Genomic DNA, 14,179 nt, shown 5'->3' on the forward strand with positions numbered 1-14,179 from the left:
AAACAGGGAAAATATTTGGAGAGCAGAACACCAACAAGTTCAATTATCTGTAACTCAACTCCAAGCAGAAATACTCCTAAACACCTAAATTTTCTAGAGATAGAGAAATCAGAGACTGCTTTAAAAGGCAGTATATTTTACAAAAGCTCATACCTTTTAATAAAATTGATTAGCTTGAAAAGGTACTACTAGGCCCCTGATTTTTAACTACCATAGAATACAGGTAGTCCTCAACTTACAACCACTGTTGAGCCCAAAATTTCTGTTGCTAAGTGAGACATTTAAGTGAATTTTACCTCATTTTACAACCTTTCTTGCCACAGTTGTTAAGTGAATCACTGCAGTTGTTAAGATAGTAACACGGTTGTTAAGTGAAACTGGTTTCCCCATTGACTTTGCTTGTCAGAAGGTTCCAAAATGTGTTCACATGACCCCAGGACACTGCAACTGGCATCTGTATTTTGGTCACGACTGTGGGCTGCTGCAAGTGTGAACAATGGTCTTAAGTTACTTTTTCTAGTGCCATTGTAACTTCGAATGGTCACTAAATAAACTGTTGTAAGTTGAGGACTACCTGTACCCAGTTTTCATCCTACAATGTCTCCTTTGGAGAGGCAGATTTCTGATAGATTATAAAAGCTTCTCCTTTTTAATCTGTGCTAGTGCTATATCGATTATTTAGGAGGATTAATCTGAGTGAAGTCTGGCATCATCAGGTCACCCTACCAGAACTCAGTGATGAAAAACAGATTGGCCTTTTCATCCAGGTAGAATAGTAGAATAGCAAAGCATTCAAGACTTGCTGATGGGAGTACAGGATTGGGCAAGAAAAAAGGGACTGCCTATTTTAACACGTCAGCATTGCTCTGATGACCTATTACCTCTGGGTTTTCCAAAAGACTGCTAATAAGAACACCTTTACACACATTTAACAGGATGGAGCTGCCTTAATTTACAAAAAAATTACCCAAACCTGTATTAGCCTAGTATTTCTTGAAATAATTTTAATCTCCTGCCCGACAGCACAATAATTAAAAAATGATTTTGGATTTCCAAAATCCAAAACAGAGGTCCTATCAGGTGCTGAAGATATGCTTTCAGATAATTACAATCAACAACCTGCAAAATTTAAGGTGTTTTAAAGCAGGTGTAGATAGTCTGTGATTCAAGCAGCCTCTCTACTATGCTGCTTAATTTTGCACTTTGGAGTGCTTGAAAGTCAGCTGTGTACAGGTAGTCCTTGACTTACAACAGTTCATTTAGTAACCATTCAAAGTTACGTCACTGAAAAAGTGACATGATCATTTTTCACACTTGATTGCAGCATTCCCATGGTCACGTGGTCAAAATTCAAATGCTTGGCAACTGACTCTATGACAGTTGTAGTGTCCCAAGGTCATGTGATCACCTTTTGCAACCTTCGGACCAGCAAAGTCAACAAGGAAGGCAGATTCATTTAGCAACCATGTTACTAACTAAACAACTGCAGTGATTCAACAATTGTGGCAAAAGTTGTAAAATGGGACAAAACTCACTTAATAAATGTCTACCTTAGCAACCTAAATTTTGGGCTCAATTTTGGTCGTAACATAAGTCAAGGATTACCTGTACTCCATCCTGAGGAAACTGGTCAATGCTGAGGCTTTGGCTTTTAAAACTACTTTCACAGAGTTATAAAACAATGTTTATTTTTTTTTTATTCTTAAAAATTCCTGCAAGAAAATAATGTGTATGCGAATGCCCCATTTATGTAGTAGCTGTTTTTTGTTATAGTTTTTGTCTTCCATATGCTATTTGCATCTTGCCTGTTAAAAATTACCCACCCTTGCTTTAAGAACTATAGCATCTTCTATTAACTTACAATTACAATTTCCAACAGTTTTTTTTAATACCTCCTAACAGATTACAACAGCAGTGACTTAAAAACTGCTTGCAGAAAGCATGAACTTTATGTTAGCTTCCAAGACTTGGGATGGCAGGTATGTGGTGTTTCTGTCTTAAGTGGCCTTAAAATACTATCTGGAATATTGATGCTAGTTTTCTATTTAGCAGATTAGATTTGTGTGAGAAGTACATGGAGGGCGAAAGGAAACCTCCTTGAATATCCTGCTCAGTGAAATATTTGTCATAATCTTAACTTGGATTGAAGAGCAAATTTTAGTTATAGGCTACAATAAAATGCTTTTTCAAGTGTTTTCCAGAGCATATCTAATACTATTCTGTTTACTTAAAATATTTATAGTCCCCTCCATTCCTGATTGATTTTAGACAGGGTCAGCAAAACTTTGGTTTGTCAGTTTTTCAATTTTAAAAATTATACGTTGTCCATTTGCTTGTAAAGCCCTCTGAATCTAAGTTCCAAATGTCTAAAGTCTTGCATAAATCTTACTAAAATGGCTTCCTTCCTTTTGGATTAAATGCTGTCTTTCAGTAATTGACTCTTGCCTTGTTGGTGCATACAGTAGTGTGTAGTAAAATGGTCCTAGGCAAGAAAGTATTTGTTTCTAGCTATAGAAGCTTCCATTTAAGAATGTAGCTTGTATCTATGTGGAGGCTATGTGCACATGTATTATGCAGTTATGGAAACAAATGCATTCTCCATTAGACATCAGGGGTGTAAGAAATGTCAGGATCCCTCTTGTAGTCTCTACAGTATGTAGAACCAAAATGGTGAGTTTTTTGCTTGCATGTACTGGGCATGATGTAAGTATAAAATGGAGGACTTAAAACAGGGGTGTCAAACTCAAGGCTCGTGGGCTAGATCCGGCCTGCAGGATATTTAGATCTGGTCCATGGGGCCGGCCTGGAAACAGTGAAGAATCAGCCTGCAGTACTCTTTACCTGGCCCTTTCAAGCTTCATTTTCGCTGGAAGAGGGTTAGCAAAACAAACTAAAAACAAAAGCAAAGGAGAAATGTTTCCCCTTTTGCATTTCAGCATGCAAGAAGGGACCGGAAAGGACAAGGGGAAAGAGGAAAAACAAAGTAAAAGAAGAAAAGATGGGAAGAGAGCAAGGGCAGAAAAAGAAGGAAAGAGGGGAAGGAAGAAGAAAGAAGGAAGAGGGAAGGAAGGGCAGGAAGGAAGGAAGATTATGAGTGTGAGGGAGGGTCTAATGAAAATTCTGCCAGCATTTGGCCACCACAAGTGTCCCCGACATGAGTCCTGTGTCACGCCCACCATGGCCATGCCCCTGGCCACACCCCACACCCCCTCAGCCCTTTGAAGTCAAACAAACCCTGATGCAGCCCTCAATAAAATTGAGTTTGACACCCCTGACTTAAAACTTGGAGGGGTTGAAATCGTTTGCAACCTAACTCCAAGCAGAAACTTTCTTTCATTTTTTAATCCCTTAAAAATCCTGAAATCCCTTTCCAGAACACACTTTACCCATGCCCACTTTGACATGGCATACAAAGCTGAGGTAATATAATCTGTGTATCTGTGCTCTAGACATTCACAATGTTCATAATTTAGTGACCATTTTTTTACATTTATGACCTTTGCAGGACTGTAAAGCAAAGAAAAGCTAAGTAAGATCATAAGCCCAGTTGCAATTTCACTAAGTAGTGACTTCACTTAACAACCAAGTTACTGATTCCAGTTATGGTTTCTAAATGTGGATTACCTGTATATGAGTATACTCTTCATAGCGTAGGATTAGCAGAGAAGATTCAGCATTATTTTAATAATAGCAATAGAGCTTAGGTTTATGTACTGTTTCACAGTGCTTTACAGACCTCTCTAAGCGGTTTAGAATCAGCATATTGCCCCCAACAATCTGGTTCCTCATTTTACGGACCTCGGGAGGATGGAAGGCTGAGTCATGCATGAAAGTCAGTATTAGAAACAACAATATTTTCCTGAAATCAGTGTTTCTCTATGAATTTGCAGGATGTTATAAAGAATGGTTTACTATCTCTTACATTGGTCATTTATATTACACGAAGACAACAATCTTATACTATAGAAATTATTTTGTCATATTGTCTAAAATTCAAGACATAATAAAAAATTTAACATCGTGGAGGAACAGAGAAACACTGACTTCAGTGTCCCTGTATGTATTTATTAGGCTGAATTCTAACCCATACAATATTCTTGTTAAGGATTGGATAATTGCACCAAAGGGTTATGCAGCAAACTACTGTGATGGAGAATGCTCTTTCCCTCTCAATGCTCATATGAATGCCACAAATCATGCCATTGTGCAAACTTTGGTGAGTATATGTGCATATATATTTCGTGGCTCATAACTGTAATTATGAAGGATTTAAACTTATTTCCTTCTGAAGTTGTTGCATAACTGATCTTTCCAGCATGTCTGGGCTTAGACTTGGTTAAGACTTAAACTTATATGGGAATAGGAAGATAATTTTGACATTAATAAATTAATTCATCGATAGTGGTGGGAATGCTAGCAGGATTATAGAAAGCAGAGGGAGACCTGATTTCATTAACTTTGCATGAAAACATACAACTGCACCTCACTTTAAGTAGCTAAAAATAATAGTATAGGCTTGAAAAATTGAATAAGAGCATATGGTGTGGCTATAAAGACATGCAAGTCAACTTGATAAACATGCCCCAATCTCCCGATGGCTCAGATAAATCTGCAGTTTAAGAAGGAACAAGTTGATATTTCAGGTAATACTATCAATTTCTTTAAACAGGTTCACCTAATGAATCCAGAGAACGTTCCTAAACCATGTTGTGCTCCTACAAAGCTTAATGCAATTTCAGTTCTTTACTTTGATGACAATTCCAATGTCATTTTGAAAAAATACAGGAATATGGTGGTAAGAGCTTGTGGCTGTCACTGACAAAGTATCTTTACAAGACGCAGTAAAAAAGAAAATCTAATGCTTCTGGAACAGCGTTTGTGCCTTAAGAAGGAATAATGAAAAGCAAAGAATTCTGCTACTACTTGTTAAGTATTTGCACACTCATAGCTTTTTGATCTTATAGTTTTAAGTAGGTCAGAACAAATTATAAAATATGGATCCTATGAATACAAAGAGAGATGTGAAAAAAGTAACCTGATGTTTGAACTATATTTCAGTCTTACTAAATGAGCGTCCCTCACATTTTGGATAATATTTCAAGAAGAAAACAGGAGTCTGTCTAAGGAATAAAAAGCACAATTTTAAGTTGAAATTTCAACCACATAAAGTTAACAAAACCTTCTTTGCTGACCCTTAAGGCTTAGAAACCAAATATGTGAGATCCTGGAAACTACTGCAAGAAAATGTCTTCTATTTTGATGAACTGTTTCACTTAAATTGCTTCCTTTAGAAGCTAAAGACAGCTTTTATACATTGTCCTTTCAAATAAAAGAACTGGTCATATACCTGTTAATCATCAGATTAGGACAACCTTGGTTGAGCTACCATTTTGGGAAGAAAGGGGTATCTTAGAGGCAAAATTATGAGATAGGAAGATGCCTTTGTGTTATTTTCAAAGGCATTTTCTACAGTTACACCCTATTGCTAATTCTGCCTTTCTCAGTGTCTTGGCATCACCATGAGCAAGTGTGCACAATAACCCACAGTCTATTCCTTAGACAAAAACATGCAACTCCACTGGACATACGAAGGAATTGAGGAGTTTCAAACTACGTTTTTTTAAAAATCTGGTTTTCTGAAATGGGAAAGAAAATGAATCATTCAAAGTTTACTAAACAAGAGACACTTACCTGATTGCTCTTCAGAAAAATGTAAGTTGACAAGGTGGAAATGAGGCAAAGCTGCAGTCAAAAGTAGAACTGCTTTACATTTACTGATAATAATGGGGCATATTCTTAGTTTAAGAAAAATACATTTCAATGCAATATGAACCTTATTTCTAATGTCAGATTACAGATAAATGCCCAGGCAACATTTCAACAAAGTGCACTTCCCTTTGACTACTTTGCATTTTAAGAAGATTTTTGTAAATAACTAAAGGTATAATTTATTTCAGTCATCAGATATATTAACTTTGATGTATTATTTAGCAAGGCCATGATTTTTTTAAAAAAAATTTATTCAGAAATTGTGTAAACAATTGTACCACTTGATTTTGTACAAGAAACTCATGAGATACAACTTAGCCAGCTCTTAAAATTGTGCTTCTTTAGGTTTTTAAAATGAATAAAGGCTCCCTTTAAGGCAGAAATATGTGTTGATTTCTCTGCCATATGTGATTAGCCCTTTCAGTTAACTTCCATAATTCACAAGGATTTTTTTCCAGCTTTGTTCTGGACAAATTCTCTACCCTTCAAAAACTGAAGGAAAAACAAACTAGAGTACAAACACTGAGCATCTAGACATGGCTATGAACATCGTATTTCTTCTGTATAGACCTGCAGATAATGACCCGTAACTGCCCCAGAAAGATGGCAATAATCCATATGCAAAATAGATCAAGATTTAGCTGCTATAGTTTGATCTTGTATCACTACTTGCACAAGAAAGTCTTTGGCTTTAATTCATCCTCTTAGGGCATACTAAATTGGAAACAGGACTGAATGGGGCTGGAAAATACACAAACCTACAATATCATCTACAAAAATGTTATGGGCAAGTTTGATTTTTTTGTTATTGCGGACCTGGGAAAAGAGAAGGTCTTTCATAGACTTCTAAAGATGTACCTGTTCATATGTAAACATGGATCCTAGCTAATCTGAAATTGACAAATTGTAAACAGGGGATAATCTTCACCCAGTAAAATTTGGTTTATAATGTTTGGAATTGAAATGAACATCAAATCTATATGAAGACAGCCAAGTCATGCAATTTAATTAAACGGAGTGTTGGGCTTAGCTGAGAGGTAGCATTGTCCAATATCCAGACCTAGACAGTACCATTAATTTTCATTGCACTTCCTCATGAGAGAAGACAACAACAGAAAGCAAATAGCCAGGGTAGCTCCCTAGACGATTGTGTTTCTGTGGGCTTTCCTTTAGAATTTCTTCTAATTTGGTTTCTGAAGGAAATTAAACTCTGCAAATTTTATGCAGCTGATATTGTACTAATATGTTATCTGCAGTGGTGTTAGCCTTTTTTTCCTTAATTTTTGTTTCAAACACTTTTCCCCCCATCATTAATGTAACCAGTACCATAAATGCTGGTTTCCAATTTGATCAGTTACTGTTTGTTGTAACCTTTCCTCAAGTTTAGCAGAGTAGATAATAGGAAATACAAACATATGAACAGACGATACCACGCTTTAGAACATCCAGTTTCCCACATGACCACTACTGGAAATCCAATAACATTACCATGATTCAACTTCCAAGTTTACTGGACCCAGCTAAAGGAGCAATAACTAAGCAGGTACATTTTTACAGTTCATCCTTGGACTGTCCCAGAACAAAGTTGTGCAGTGTGTCGAGATCTCTGGCTCCTGTGTGTTCAGATACTTTCTCACCACTACGGAAAAGCAAGAGTGTTGGGTAGCCATGGACCTTCAGAAAGAGAAAAAAAGAAATCAGAAAACACCATCATTTTAATCTTATTCCTTTATTTCGCGTATGTTCATTAGCAGAAAAATCCCCCCTCCCCCAATTCCAGGTGCATTAAATGCAATTCGTCTCATGTCTAAGGCATATTTAAGTCAACTTAAATCTCTGTTATTTTCTTTGGCAGCAATATAGACATTGTTTGTCTTGACCATCTTCTGCCCTTTGTTTCAACTTCCTAATGCTATAGTCCGAAGAATTGCCCAGAAGTCTCCCATCCAAGTACTAACTAGGCCTGCCCTTTTTTAGGTGTTTTAAGATCTCCAGCATGTTGACCTTGTATAGCAGGTATGAGAAAACCCTTTAAATCCCAGTGTATGGATTTAACAATAAAGCAGTAGGACTGACTAAACCAGAGGTGGCGAGCTATGGCACCTTTATGTCTTGTGGACTTCAACTCCCAAAATTTCTGAGCTAGCATGAGCATGGCTGGCTCAGGAATTCTGGGAGTTGAAGTCCACAAGGGCCATAGTTCCCCATCCCTGGACTAAACTAATGGCCACTAGCAATTTAGTACAAACTGAATACCATCTAGCATTGTGCTTACAGAAAATCTGTTGCAGACGTTGCGTTCAGCAGTGCAGTCTACTTCTGCTATCTTCACATCCACTGGTCCTGGAAAGTTCCTTTTTGAGAGGTTCTCCCATATGGGAGCCAGGCTTTTACAATGTCCGCACCTGAAATAATGAGTAAATTTTATTTTGGCTTTGATAATTAATGTAACAAACACTTTAAAAAACAAAGAAAACTGAAAAAAAAAAACAAGCTTGAGAATATCACAATACAATCTGTTAGAAGTCACACAAGAAGATTAAATACAGATATAAATATGAAGCTTTTCATACAATTCAATTCATATCTGATGACAGAAAATTAACTTAAATCACATCTATTTCATACTTAAAAGAATCACCACCCATTTTTCATGAGTACAAATATATATCATCCTATTAAAGGTTCATAAGTATAAAACTACTCCCTTTGATAAGTTCATTATGAATGATTAAGGAGATTGCCTTTCTCCAGATTTAGGACACTATGACACAAGTGTCTTAATTTTGCAATGTTTCTTAATTTTGCAATGTTTGGAGAGTTTGAAAATGCTTCTGAAACATAAGACCTAAGACACAATACACTCTCCTCTTCGTGTTTGGGGAGGGAGAGGATCAATAACAAGCCAAACTGTTTGGAAAACTATGTTTCATAATTTTGTGTTGCAATGTAAAAGTAAACTACTTTAACAGCTCTTGCGTTCTTTCAGACGCTATAATATCTGAGTTAAGGATTTCAAATCCTTAAATGTGGAAAAAGAATGTACCATTTAAACAAAACCTTTTTCTAAGGCAGGGTCTCCAACCTTGGCAATGTTAAGACTTGTGGACTTCAACTCCCAGAATTCCTCAGCCAGCAAGCTGGCTGAGGAACTCTGGGAGTTGAAGTCCACAAGTCTTAACGTTGCCAAGGTTGGAGACCCCTGTTCTAAAGTACCTTAAAAGAAGTTAAATTTTGTTGAATGGGATGACAAAGCCTATTATCTTCCCACTGATTCTAGTACAGTGATGGCGAACCTATGGCACAGGTGTAAAAGGTGACATGCCACAATGTTTTGGGTAACACGGCAGCAGTCGCCACCTCCTGACAACTATTCTCAACAGCACACACCCTATTTTCACGCTATTTTTGGAGGCTGAACAAGAATGGGGTGTGCTCCAGACCTTCTGACAATTGTATGAGAATGGGGTGTACATGCAGTTTTGGGTGGCTGCAGAGGCTGTGGAAGAGCCTTCTCCGAAGACAATTCAAAAAGAGGGGCTTTGTGCAACCCAGGGCAGCTGTAGGGGCTCATCAACACAAAGACAACACTGCCTGAAGGAAAGTGGCACATGGCAGATCCTGTGGAGCGCTGGGCTGTGGGGGCAATCATGCTGTTTCCCAAGACTTGTAGATCGTGGGAAGCAGTGTGATGCAGCAATGGCACAATGGCTGAAGTTGAAGTTCCGGCCTTTACCTCAGATGCAGCCTCAGTGCTGAGTGGATTAGATTTTTTTTGGGGGGGGGGGAGAAGAGATTGATAATGTTTCTCTTTTGTTTGGGGGGGAGGGAAATGACACCCTAGCAGAGTCAAGTTAGGCCTTTTCTGAATTTTTGATACACACAGCCCAAAAAACTCACCATTACTGCTCTAGTATCAACCCTAAATTTTAAATGGCAGAAATAAAGCATTTGTACATCTGTATGTAAAACGCTACATATACAAGTGCATGATTAAAAGTTACAATGTAGTGCAATATTCTTTTCAGCAGCTAAAAGGCAATTAAAAATGAAAGGTTTTATGGTGAACAAAGTGGTACTTAAAAGTTGGTTGAACCAAACTATATAGTTTTGGATCATTTTCGTCAAAAATGAATGAACAAATATACCGCTTTTGACTCATTTGTTTTGCTGGGTTCTCTACCTCTAGTTTTAGGGCTTGTGTGAAGAGCAGATAACATTTTAGGTCATAATAGTGCAAACATTCAAAGGGTTCACAAATGTTTAAGTACCACTGTACTTTGTATATACTTGATATTTTGTACACAGATTTATTTCAAAGATTATTCTCATTTAAGCTAGTAGCTTCCCTTTACTTGCTTGATTATCTATCTATCATCTATCTATCTATCTATCTATCTATCTATCTATCTATCTATCTATCTATCTATCTATAGATATAGATATAGATATAGATATAGATATAGATATATATCCATAAATAAGGTCAATGTTTTGAGAAGTTCTGTCTGTTATATTGATTGCTACATTTCTTTCCGGTATTTCCCTAGGTAAATTTCCTTTAAGGAATGTAGTTACAGTTAGGACTAAACTTTATCAGAAATCCTTCAATCAATGCTATATGCAGTATATTCTAATCTTTTTTTTTTGCAAATAGTTTATTGAGAATGGCAATTGAAAATCTGATTTATTTTTTTATAAATTTTCCCATTTGAACTGTTACATCATGGATTCACTCCAGTAAATTTTAAACACTTTTATGCTCTAAACTATATAAATTCTAGAGTGATCACACATATAAAAAATAGCAATGGAACAAGCATATAAAATTAATATTCTTCTTACAAAATAATTTTCACAAACTATCAGTTAGAAGCTGAATGTAACATGTAAATTATTAAATGCTCGTGACATCTAGCTGGAAAAGACTTTATTCTGCTGTTCTGTAATGTACATTTATACATTGCCATCTGTTCCCTATCCTTATCTCAGATAATAAAATTGTCCTTTTAAATACGCTTATTATATATGCAGTGTGTACATTACAGGCATGGAACATGTATATTGAAAGCTACTAAGATAAGATGAACTTCTTGTTATTCAGCTTAATGTAAACATTTAGTTAAAATAAACAGCAGAAGTAACCTCCATATAATCTTGGTTACTTAAATTAATATGTAATAGTTCATATGAAACAGAAAAGAATGTGGGCCAATTTCATGCCATCATAGCTTTATAAGTGAAAGATAGTTACACCCATTCCCCAAAGTTCAGTATTTCTTCACCTATTATAAGTTGTATTGCTAGGAAGAGTCAGATGGGAAACTTCAGGCAATATGCATATAAGCACAAATGTTACATATGTGCATCAAAATGGTCTATTCTGAATTAGAGTATGATTCAAACTACTTGAACAGATACAAATTTAGATCCCATTATAATCAGACATGAAGTCACTGAATCCTAAGCAAATCTCGGGATTCATATTTAATCATTCAAGTATATGTGATTATTACAAAAATACCAACAAAGTTAAAGTCTATTAAAATAATTCGTTGTTGAATCCAACATAATCAGAAGCAACCCAATGAAATCAATGTCATCATTAATTTAACTCCTATTACTGTAAGATTGTCTTGATTCAATCAATTTTTTTAGCAAAGTTAAACTACTGTATCTATTCATTCTCAAGCAATGAAACTTTACAAATGTAAGTGTGAATTAGCCTTCTAAATGCTCATATTACAGTCTACATAGCCCTATACTTTCTGAGATGGATACAGATTAAATTAAATCCTATACTTGCAAGGGAACAAACAATTCTCTGAATTACATGCAGCTGGATAACAGGAAAAAAACCCATTCTTAATTCTACTTCAGGCGAAGTATGTTACAGGCAACTTTGAGGTTCATACAGTATATCAACACTCAAGTAAAAATTTCAACACTGAGGTTTATGAATTGAGGTGGAAGTTATACAACTATTTAAGTAGATAGAAAGTTAACTACTTTCTACTAGACTACATTACACTTTTAATAAAATTAAACAATTCTGCCTAATAGCTAACATTAGACTGTAACCACAAATTATTCATAGCTATCAAAAGTTACTATGGGTAACTTCAATTTAGCTCAAGGATTCTACTGATTTCACAAGAACAGGAAACTAACTATATATAAAACTAATCATTTATTCTATTGCTATATTTTCCAATTCCAGAGGATGAAATATTGTACCTTGTCTAGTACAATATGCTGCACAACAACAGGAGAAACAGAAGTTTAATACTTGTAATATACTTCTCTGAAAACTTACCACGGAGCATAAAACTTGATGAAAGTGATCCCATTAGCCACTTCTTTATCGAAGTCTTTTTCAGACAGGGAAAGAACTTTGCCCTATCAAAAGAAATGAAGGTTAGAATCAAATTGTCTTACCCAGGATCCTAATTATAAGCCCTTTGTTGTGGATATGCAACATTGATAGCTCCAGGAACAGCATAATCCAAAGGGAAATAGAATGTTCCAGAGTTCTCTGGAACATTCTGATCCCACACTGGCAATTTTTTTAAAGTGATGCAACATCTTTCCTGTTTTATGCCCTCTGCTGCTAAAACTGTGACAGGTGAACAGATGTCGAAAAGAACCAAATTTAAAGTTATGGAAATGCTAATGAACTTTTTACTTTTTTTGGTCCAGTGATCTCTTGGTTTTCCCATGGTTCTTCTTTTTGGATAGTCTTGTTTATTGTTATCCCGTTCCCGTCTGACCTATCCATTTGTACCCTGTCACTTTGCTGGGTCACATACTAAGACAGAAAATATTTCTGAGTATCTCAACCTGGCAACAGAATATGATGTCACAAGGATAATGACTGAGTAAAAAAAAAAAGCAGTGAAATTTAATTTGCTGCCATCCATGAGGAAGTAAGCGTACTATATTTCAATATACATACAATATATGAAAAGCTTAAACAAAGTGAGAATGAGGAATTACTTTGGTTTTGAAAATAGTGGCATATATTTTAAATTGGGCTAGAACTCTAGTTTAGAAAATAATTTTTAGTGAGGAAAAAAAAACCCTTTAATGCAAGAACTTCCAAAAACCTACCTCAGGAGTTATTTCTGGTAAAGGTGCTTTAGTGGGTTTAACTTCATTCATGGCTTCCTTGGAATCTTTTAACTGAGATTCAATATACTCTTTCAAAGAATCTAAATCTCTCTTTCCTTTGTATTGGTCAATCTAAAAATCAAAACACAATTATTACTAGCTTAGCAAACATTTTCTAATGTCCCATTAGAATATGATCATGTTAAATAGTTATTGCAGGATACAATAGCTGATAAATGTATTGTTTTACCAATGGCTTTGATTTAGCTGGATTCCTAGTTTAATTATTTTTTAAAACCTTGAAAATCTGAATCTGTTTAGACTATGATTCTTTGCTGAACAACACTTGAGGGAGTCGTACTGAAATCAGAATTCAGTTTAATTGGGTTTAAACAGACATTAAGAAAATCAAGACTGGAGGTTTTTGGGGAGTTGGGGGTGGGAGGGAAACAGCATTTTGACTGCAGTTGTACATGAGCAAAAGGAAGAGTTGGGTTTTTTTTTACTCCAAGGAGAAGGAATCTGAAATGGCAGAAGACAGTGCCAGAAAATAAAGGAAATGGCTTAAACTAAAGAACATATTCAACAGGTAGAACACTATTGGGCCTTTATGAGGAAAATAGCTAAGATCTCATTATTCCAATGAGACTTCTTCATTTAGACCTTGCCTGAAGGCTACCATGACCCTCTTTTATCTTCCTAGTGAAATCCAGAGTTCAGAAAAGATTGCTTTTATAAATTCAGCATAAATAAGACTGTAACTCTTACAACAAAGTTTATCTTCACTTAACGTGCTTATGTATTATTATTCAATAATATAAAGATTTAATTTCAACAACTAGAGTGCCAGGTTTTCATAATCACATTTGAGGTAGGCTGAAAGATAATCTAGTCAAAGCAATTCTGTAATAGTAAATCTGTAATTTCACAAATAAGCCCAATTTGCAATATTCTTACCTTTTCTCCACCTCTGAACCAAAGCAGAGTTGGATAACCGCGCACCTGATTTTCTGAGCAGATTGTAGAATGCTGTGTACAGTCCACCTGGGGATTCAAGATTTTTCTTTAATCCACAAAGTCCAATATTACAGTGTAAATTTATATAATAAGTATATACTTAACAGCTGTTTTAAAATGTTTAAATCCATATACTCAACTGTACAAAAGGAGCAACTATTAAATTGATGTACTGTAAATTAAAATGGGTTATGTATGGAGTTAAATTTATTAGAAATGGTGTTAAAATAAAATATGTATTTCTATACTTATAGGCTCCCAATTTCAAACCACAAAAGGGGAA

At 35.7% G+C, this 14,179-nt stretch overlaps 2 protein-coding genes across 2 annotated transcripts in view; one reads left to right on the forward strand and one right to left on the reverse strand.

Annotated features, from left to right (window-relative positions):
* BMP6 (bone morphogenetic protein 6) overlaps positions 1 to 6,152 on the forward strand; it is a 107,225-nt gene extending 101,073 nt beyond the window's left edge. Inside the window, exons 5-7 of the mRNA XM_026715078.2 lie at positions 1,903 to 1,979; positions 4,106 to 4,216; positions 4,670 to 6,152. Coding sequence (XP_026570863.2) covers positions 1,903 to 1,979; positions 4,106 to 4,216; positions 4,670 to 4,819 — 338 coding nt within the window. The 3' untranslated portion in view covers positions 4,820 to 6,152. The remainder of the gene's footprint in view (positions 1 to 1,902; positions 1,980 to 4,105; positions 4,217 to 4,669) is intronic.
* The window catches only part of TXNDC5 (thioredoxin domain containing 5), a 31,875-nt gene continuing 23,451 nt past the window's right edge, over positions 5,756 to 14,179 (reverse strand). The window contains exons 6-10 of the mRNA XM_026715079.2: positions 13,837 to 13,923; positions 12,880 to 13,011; positions 12,086 to 12,168; positions 8,045 to 8,174; positions 5,756 to 7,443 (exon numbers count right to left, since the gene is read on the reverse strand). Coding sequence (XP_026570864.1) covers positions 7,321 to 7,443; positions 8,045 to 8,174; positions 12,086 to 12,168; positions 12,880 to 13,011; positions 13,837 to 13,923 — 555 coding nt within the window. The 3' untranslated portion in view covers positions 5,756 to 7,320. The remainder of the gene's footprint in view (positions 7,444 to 8,044; positions 8,175 to 12,085; positions 12,169 to 12,879; positions 13,012 to 13,836; positions 13,924 to 14,179) is intronic.

Source organism: Pseudonaja textilis, chromosome 3, assembly GCF_049901715.1.
Source record: "Pseudonaja textilis isolate UNSWEBS1 chromosome 3, rPseTex1.2, whole genome shotgun sequence".
In the NCBI taxonomy this organism is placed as follows: Eukaryota; Metazoa; Chordata; class Lepidosauria; order Squamata; family Elapidae; genus Pseudonaja; species Pseudonaja textilis.